The sequence below is a fragment of the Ochotona curzoniae genome, unplaced genomic scaffold (genome assembly GCF_017591425.1).
Source record: "Ochotona curzoniae isolate NIBS_2020 unplaced genomic scaffold, NIBS_Ocur_1.0 scaffold_3890, whole genome shotgun sequence".
Taxonomy (NCBI): Eukaryota; Metazoa; Chordata; class Mammalia; order Lagomorpha; family Ochotonidae; genus Ochotona; species Ochotona curzoniae.
The window spans coordinates 22266931-22275893 of NW_024467115.1; the positions used below are offsets into that span (position 1 = coordinate 22266931).

At 39.7% G+C, this 8963-nt stretch overlaps 1 protein-coding gene across 2 annotated transcripts in view; it reads left to right on the plus strand.

Moving 5' to 3' along the window:
- The window catches only part of VTA1 (vesicle trafficking 1), a 50779-nt gene extending 48373 nt beyond the window's left edge, over positions 1-2406 (plus strand). Inside the window, exons 7-8 of one of the 2 annotated variants that reach the window (XM_040965661.1) lie at positions 58-138; positions 1313-2406. In XM_040965661.1, the coding sequence (XP_040821595.1) occupies positions 58-138; positions 1313-1458 (227 nt within the window). In that variant the 3' untranslated portion in view covers positions 1459-2406. The remainder of the gene's footprint in view (positions 1-57; positions 139-1312) is intronic. The other variant, XM_040965662.1, reaches the window with a different exon arrangement.
- The last annotated feature ends 6557 nt before the right edge of the window (positions 2407-8963 follow it).

Genomic DNA, 8963 nt, shown 5'->3' on the forward strand with positions numbered 1-8963 from the left:
CGCATATATTTGAGAAGTATGCTACTTAATGCCCATGTGTTGTTTTCTGATTTGCAGGTGTAGCAAGTAATACTATCGAGCCTACGCCACAGACTATTCCAGCCATTGATCCTGCACTTTTCAATACAGTTTCCCAGGGTAAGTTGGCCTACTATTTTGTGATGTTTTTCTCTTCAGACTGGATATTGTTGTTCTTATGTTTTTTTCTTTTTAAAAAAATTTTTAGATGATGTTTACATAATTGATCAGGATGGGATGGATCATAGGTCAGGGGAAAGTGGGTGTGATCATTGTTTCCAAGTTTTCCATTTCTTTTTCACCATATCTGGGGGGAGACAGGAGACCAGGCGAAATGTCGCACCCAACCTCCCAACTGCCCCAGCACCCTGGGATGAGAAATGGCCAGCAATATCGAGCCAAGTCATCATGTCACTTACACTCCAACAGTTCTGCCCAGGTGGTTTTGATAGTTCTAAAATGTTGTTGATCTCACTGATCCAAAGATGAAAGAGCACTTTGAGTGTCCATTGGCTGACATAGTTCACCGTTTGCCCAGATTTTTTTTTTAAAGTGGTTATTTCTGACTAACACTGTTTTCAACTCTTTCAAAGTATGTATTCAAATATATTTGTATGTGAGATTTAATTAAATACTGTTGCTTTTTTTTTAATCCAAATTATTTATTGGGCACATGCTACCTAGATATGTAACTGGAAAATTACTAGTAAATTTTGAATAAATTTGTGTGAAATTTTACTGGTTTCATTGTATATTTTAGTAATATAAAATGTTGATATGTTGGTAAACCTTAAAAATTTCTTACATAGTGGAACAAAAATGTGAAATATTTTCAGCATATAAAAATTAAATAACTTGTAACCTTTTACATAAACCTTTTTATTCATCTTTTTATCCTAAGGGTTGCATTTATATTGCAACTCAAGTAAGAGCTGAACCATTTAGTCTGTGTGTATTATTCCATGAAGAGAGTCTGTGACTCTGGCATAAATCCCAAGCCACTGCTCTTGTTTTCATACAAGTAATTTTTTATTGCTATTAATTTGTTGAAATAGAAAAGATAGTTTATTGCTCTTAAAGGAAAATCTTACTCATATAAATTATTATGCCTTGGCATCTTCTGGCTTGTATTAGTAATAAAATATAAAAGAGAAAATATCAAAATGCATAAGAAATTGAAAAATCGTGTGTTTTTATGAATCTTAAGTATTTTCTCTAATCTTGAATGTAAGCATTTACCTAACATAATGCTGTCCGTAGGTCTACACATATTATAATTCGTCTCTTTCTCTAGGCGATATCCGCCTCACCCCCGAGGACTTTGCTAGAGCTCAGAAGTACTGCAAGTACGCAGGCAGTGCTTTGCAGTACGAAGATGTCAGCACTGCCGTGGAGAACCTGCAGAAAGCGCTGAGGCTGCTGACGACGGGCAGAGAATGAAGCGTGAGCGCAGCAGGTCCAAGCGTTTTTCACAGAAGGGACTAACACAGTCTGTCTCTCTCTATCTTCAGCCTATCTGGAGCACAGTTTTAAGAAAGACTTCAGTTGCTTTGAATTTGACAGTGAAAATTGTGTCAGATTCGTTTTGAAGCATTCATCTGCAGTTCAACCAGTTTTTATTGTCTACTCAGTGGATCCAGTAATGGCTGGTTAATATTAGGGCTGATATTAGCAAGAACCTAAAAATACCCTTTGAATCCTGCTTCAAAAGGTAAAAACACCCTTCCAGGAAATATACATGGGAAATAAGCTTTTTGAATTTACAAACCCTGAGGGAATTTTTTAGAATACATAATTTTTGGATAAATGAATCGTAATACTTTGCTATAATATTCTAAATTGCATAAAGATTCCAAAATAGTCTAGATAAGAGATTTTTTTTTTGTTTTCTTCAAGATATAAAACAAATGAATGTCCTAAACTGTTAGATTGACCAAAAAACATTGTGTTCAAAAGTCAATTTATTCATCAAATATAACTACATAAAAGTTTAAAATTCATGGAAAGAAAAATAATCTGATAAAGAGGTAGAGTGGCTTCCGGGCCTAATAACAGTAGAAGAATAATGTTGGTTTCCCAGATGTCTTTCCTTACCCACTGAAGCTTAAGGTGAGCTGGTATTTGCTGCATCAGCAGTCTAACTGCATGTCTTAGGGAAGGAAAGCATATCCGTGGGAACACCTGGACACTTGGTGCTTTAAGTTGAGGTTCTCCTCTGCTGCTGTGTCGGATCCGTAGAGTACACAGCTGTGACTGAGCGAGAGGATGGACAAGCCTTTAGGTTCTCAGTTGTTCAGTTCATAAATGTGTGAGAAACTATGGACTCACCATGTCACCTGCATTTGTGCTGTGTAAAAATAAATAAATAAATACAAGGTTTCTTTTTTCGTTCAAACTTATTACAAAGCCAACTGCCAATTTTGATTTGCATGGTAAAATTGTCAGTAGTTTATGTCAGTGTCATTAAGAAAATATAAAGTTCTGTAATAAGAAACAATTTTTTTTAGATTTATTTCATTTTTATTGGAAAGGCGGATATACAGAGAGGAGAGACAGAGAGGAAGATCTTACGTCCGATGAGTCACTCCCCAAGTGAGCGCAACGGCCGATGCTATGCCGATCCGAAGCCAGGAGCCTCTTCCGGGTCTCCCACATGGGTGCAGGGTTCCAAGGCTTTGGGCAGTCCTCGACTGCTTTCCCAGGCCACAGGCAGGGAGCTGGATGGGAAGCGGGGCTGCCGGGATTAGAACCGGTACCCATATGGGATCCGGGGAGTGCAAGGTGAGGACCTTAACTACTGCACCACCGCGCCAGGCCCATAAGAAACAATTTTTTAAACAGAAATAAATCAGGCGACTTGCCCTGGGTATTATCTGGTTCGTGTCATTCATGCCACTGAGATTGGAATCCTTTACCATAGGGGCCAGCAACCAATTGGTCACATGTTCTGTGACATTTCATTGGAATAGAATCATACCAATTTGCTTATATTTTATCCATCATTACTTTCCCCAGTGGCAGAATTGTGTCTTGCAAGTCTAAAATACTGTCTGGCCCTTTAAGGAAATGTTTACTAACATTTTTTTAACAGGCTGTTTGGAAGAAAGTAACGCTAACTCCATAATCACTTGTACTAGGTTTTCTCTGCATAAATGTGTTGTTGTTTGCATAGGGTTTAGTAGAGTAAATCTATAGACCAAATGAACTATTCTAAATCAATGCAGAAAGCATGCCTTCTAAAAAATCATTTCCTCCTTTGACAAAATATTTGCGCATTTATTGATGAAGTTGAGCATTTGCATCTAGTTTTCTGGTATAACTGTCCAGTATTACTCTCGTAGGAACTTTGACTAGGATTATGTAGTATCACAAGAGGAAAATGCAGGTCAGCACTTTCTAGTTTAAACTCTATCAGGTCTGAACACTGAAGAGTCAAGGTGCCAGCCCTTTTCATACCTTTCCCCTAGCTGCTCACTGGGAGAGCTTGGTGATGGAAGGATACGTAGGAAGCCACTGAGTCCATCATTAGTAGGCTGTGTGAGCTTCAGGAAGTCCTCTTCACAAGTGATACCACCTAACCAGGTCAGTGATTGAAATGATAATTAAATGAAATAGATTTCATGATAATAGTATTCCATAACTATTTATACTTAGCTTTAATGCTATAATGTCAATTATTATTAATAATTTATTCCTCAGACATCAGATCTCCATTGTCTCAGTGGTCCAACACTCTAGAATGCTTTCTTGTATGAGAAGACGGAGCTGAATCATGATTTTGGACTCTCGTGTGTATTTCTTTATATAAAAATGATGAGAAAGCTAGGACAGATTTTCTGATACAGCCCAAGCATAAGCTGTTTTCATTGATTCGTTCCGTGGGTCTTTGTTGAGCTGCTAGATGCCTGAGTTATTCTTTGCATGAAAGCAATCCCGGTCTCATGCAGTTCGCATTCTAATGTGAAGAAACAACAAACTTCATAAAATGCACATCATGTGTTAGGGGACCAGTGGTTCTCAAAGAGCGGTTGTGAGGAATGCAGACTTCACGCCCTGCCTATGCCATACGAATTCAGAAATCCAGGGATGAGGCTCCAACTTCTGAGTTTTAATGGTTACTTGTGGTTTAGCCCCACCTAAATCAGAAAGGTTTGAATGCAAAAAGAATTTCCTGAAACAGATTCTCAAAGATGCAATCCCTGGGCATCTTCACCTGGCAGTTTGCTAGAAAGTTCTAGAGAATCACACCCTGGAAAATCTGGCATTAGTAATATATGCTGTGGAGATAACTGGAGCGCTGAATAGGTGAGGATTTGGTGTGTGTGGGCGTATGGATATTTAAGTAGGGTAGTCAGGACACACCTGCCCTGAGGTAGTATGTGAACAGTGAGGAGAGAGGGAGATAACTTGGACAAAGAACATTCCTGCACAAGGAAGTGGGCAACAATGAGCTCCACGGGAGTAGGAAGACTGCTGTTGAAGAAACTAGATGTCTTGTAATTGACCTGGAGGAGCTCTGAAACATTTTGCACAGAATAGCCTGATAAAAAGATGGTGTGAGCTGTGTTGAAAATAAGCCATGTGGAGGGTTAGGGTCAAAGTTAAGAGACCCCTTAAAATGTAGCTGCAGTAATTAAACAGACTACTGGTTTTTCTGAAGATTAAAAGATAAAAAAATAAGATTTCCATAAACTGGATGTGAAGTTGGAATACTAGATGAAGGGCTGACTCCTGGTTTTTAGCTGGAAGCTGATGTTAAGCTATGCTGACTGTCCTACCTAAAATTGAGTATTTTAGAAGGGAAGAAGATGTAAGAGTTCTGTCTATGGTGATTGCCTGAAGACTCACCAAATCCCTCCTCAGCTGCAGCTGCAGGGCAGGAACAGTTTGTGTGGTTAACATAACCAAGCACATTTACTGTCTCAAACATTATACAAAGGAAAAAAAAATCTAGCTGTAGCATATGTGTTCTTTGGCAGCTTACATGTTCTTGGTCGACCTGATCAAAATTGCATGGAGTAAAAACAAATGAGAAAAAAAAAAGATACCTACAAAAATTGTACTTGCAACTTTTCTCCCATGAGTGAGTAAATGGAGTTAAGAATTTAAGGAACTGCGTTGAGATTTCAGTGCTTAGGGGCAAATGAGATGTCTTGATTTTTCTGCCTGTAAGTCCAAAGAGAAGCACTTGAAAAGATGTGAAGATCGTGCACCTGCGGGCACAAGGTGATGTAATGCCAAGTGTTCTGTTCTTAACGTGGTCTTGTCTGATGTACTCTTCCATGAAAGAAACTTTGCCCTTACATCCTCCTCTGGCCCACAGTTTTCCCAGTTATAACATGAGAAGGCAGAAAGTGTTTACTGCGATTTGTTCATGATCTAGAAGTCTTACTCCGAATCATACAAAAGATTTTGCCAGACATGGTTTCAGATTAGGTCTATGATCTTTTAACCACTCATTTCATTTCTAAAATTTATTTATTTATTTTCCATAATATAGTTTCATAGCCTCCACGGTTTTCCTTCCCACCTCCCAAGGCCCTTCCCTTCCTCTAATGTCTTCCGTGTCATTACAATACTCTGGTCCATCACAGTCATTGCTCAGTCCATCGTAAGTGTATCCTGACATTGTAGGCATGGACAATGACAGAGTCCAGCATCTTATTGTCAAGATACATCCAACAATTTCATTGGGAGTCCATCTTTTATTTGGAAGTAGAGCTCACACTGCATTGTATCCTTACATCTGTATGTGATAGTATCTACTACACCGTTATTTATAGTGCATTCCCTTTAATAAAAAGCCATAAAACAAATCAATAAGAGAAAACTAGAAAATTTACAACATGAAATTAAATAACATGGTAGAATGAAGAAATGAAAAAAAAAGACCTTCATGAAGCAAACAGTGCTGTTGTGTGACAGATGAGTCAGTGAGGAAACCAACAAGAGAAAACTTTTTTTAAAAATCTATTTATTGTTATTGCAAAGCCAGATATACAGAGAGGAAGATCTTCCATCTCATGATTCACTCCCCAAGTGGCCACAATGACTGGAGCTGGGCCAATCCAAAGCCAGGAGCGCTTCCAGGTCTCCCACACAGGTGCAGGGTCCCAAAGCTTTGGACTGTCTTCAACTGCTTTCCTAGGACACAAGCAGGGAGCTGGATGGGAAGCAGGGCTGCCGGGATTAAAACTGGTGCCCATATGGATCCCAGTGCATTCAAGGTGAGAACTTTAGCCCCTAGGCCACCGTGCTGGATCCAAAAAAACCAACAACTTTTTTTTTTGACTGAAGGGAAAAAAATTAGACCCCTGTGATATAACAAAAACAGTAATGAAAGGGCAATTGATATCATATTTTGCATGGAGGTTGCCTTATATTAGAACACATGATATTTTTCCTTTTGGAAATATTTCTGCAAGTGGGATAGCTGGGTCGTATGGCGGGTCATTTTTCAGTTTGCTTAGCACTCTGCACATTAACTTCCCTAGTGGTTATAGCAGCCTACATTCCCACCAACAACAGAGGAGGTTACCTTTCTGCCCACATCTAAACCAGCAGGAGTCAGTAGAGTTCTGAATATAGAACAAACTCACTGGAGTTAGGTGGAACCTCAAGGTGATTTTCATTTGCATTTCCCTGACATTTGGGAGCCTGAGCATTTTTGTTTTTATGTCTGTTTGCCGTTTGAATTTGTCCTTTTGAAACATGTCTGTTCATTTCCTTCACTCATTTCTTCACAGGCTTGATTGTTTTGCTGAGTTCTTGAAGCTCTCCATAAATCCTAGGTATTAGTCTACTGTCAGTTGCATGGTGTGCCTAGATTTTCTCCTATTCTGCTTCTTTGTTGATCATCTCCTTTTCTGTACAGAAGTTTTTTAGTTTGATGTAGGAATTCAGATTGGAACTGAGGAATTACAATTATCCCTGTTTGTAGACAACATGATTCTCTACATAGGAGAACCAAAAGACTCAATCAAGAAACAATTGAAACTGGGGACTAGCGCGATAGCATAGTGGTTAAAGTCCTCTCCTTGAATGTGTCAAGATCCCATACAGGTGCCAGTTCTAATCCCAGTAGCCCTGCTGCCCATCCAGCTCCCTGCTTGTGGCCTGGAAAAGTAGTCCAGGATGGCCCAAAGCTTTGGAACTCTGCACCCACGTTGGAGGACCCGGAAGAGGCTCCTGGCTCCGGATTGGCTCGGCTCCAGATAACTCCATGGCTGAGAAAGAAGTTGTAAATACAGTCCTCTTTAAAATAGTCAAGAGGAATCTCAAATATGGTAAAATTAATCTAACAAAATATGCAGAAGACCTTTATAATAAAAATTACAAAACACTAAAAAAAAAAAACTGAAGACTTCAAAAGATAGGGAAATCTACCATGTTGCTGAGTTAGTAGGATCAACATAATCAAAATGTCCATATTATTCAAAGTAATATTCAGATTCAGTAAAAAAAAAAAAAAATCCAACAGCATTCTTCTCAGAAATAGAAAAGATGTTGCAAAAGTTCATCTGGAAACACAAGAGGCCATGAATAGCCAAAGTTATCGTGAAGACTAACAGTTGGGCTGGAGGAATCAAAATCCCAGACCTGAGGACATCCTACAGAGCAGTGGCAGGTGAAACTGGCATTGATGCAGAAACAAAGATGAGCGGAACAGTATAGAAACTCCAGAAGATGGTCCATACATGTACAGCCAATTAATCTTCAACAAGAGAACTGGAAATAATCCGGTTGAAAAGTCTGGTCTCTTCGACACATGCTGTTGAAACAATTGGACAGCAGCCTGCAAGAATAAGAAGCAAGACCCCCACCTGTTGCCTTATACAAAAATTAGCTCTAAAGGGATCAAGAACCTAAATGTGTACCCAGAAGCCTTCAAACAATTGGAGGTAAATATTGGAAGCACTCTCGAAGATATGGGAATTGGGGAAAACTTCTTTAAAAAGTCACCAAAAGAACAGGCAGTCAAAACCCAAATAAAGAAATAGGACTATATCAAACTTTTTTTAAAAAAAAGGTTTATTTTTGGGCCCGGCGCAGTGGCGCAAGTGGTTAAAGGTCCTCGCCTTGAACGCCCGGGATCCCATATGGGCGCGGGTTCTAATCCCGGCAGCCCCGCTTCCCTTCCAGCTCCCTGCCTGTGGCCTGGGAAAGCAGTCGAGGACTGCCCAAAGCCTTGGGATCCTGCACCTGCGTGGGAGACCCAGAAGAGGCTCCTGGTTTCGGATCGGCATAGTATCGGCCTGTTGCGCTCACTTGGGGAGTGAATCATCGGATGGAAGATCTTCCTCTCTGTCTCTCCTCTCTGTATATCCGCCTTTCCAATGAAAAAATAATAAAAATAAATCTTTAAAAAAAAAAGGTTTATTTTTATTGGGAAGGCAATTATACAGAGAGAAGGAAAAACAGAAAAGATCTTCCATTTGCTGGCTCACTCCCCTAGTGGCTGCAATGGCCAGAGCTAAGCCTGTTTGATGCCAGGAATCAGGAACTTCATTCGGGTCTACCCGCTGGGTGCATAGTCCCAAGACTTTGGGCAGTCCTCTGCTGCTTTCCCAGACCACAAATGGAGCTGAATGGGAAGTGGAGCAGCTGGGCCTTTGTCAGTCATTTTAACCAGGGACCTAATTTTATATTTCAAAAGTTAAGTCCTGATATCCATCCTCCTCAGCCCTTAAATGTCTTATATTAATATGCTATGCGCACAAAGTTCAGGACAGGAAATAAAAGCAGTGTATTTGACAGGGAATTTTCACCTGTCAATGCAGAGACATGTTGTCAAAAACAACATTTCTTCCTTTTTTTCGGTTGAATTTAAAGGGAACCACAGCATGTGGTTAGTTATCTACAAGTGAGTACTTATGCACATTGAGAATACATCCTTTTTCAGTATTACCTACTTATAACTTAAGACATTTCTGATAGTCTAATTC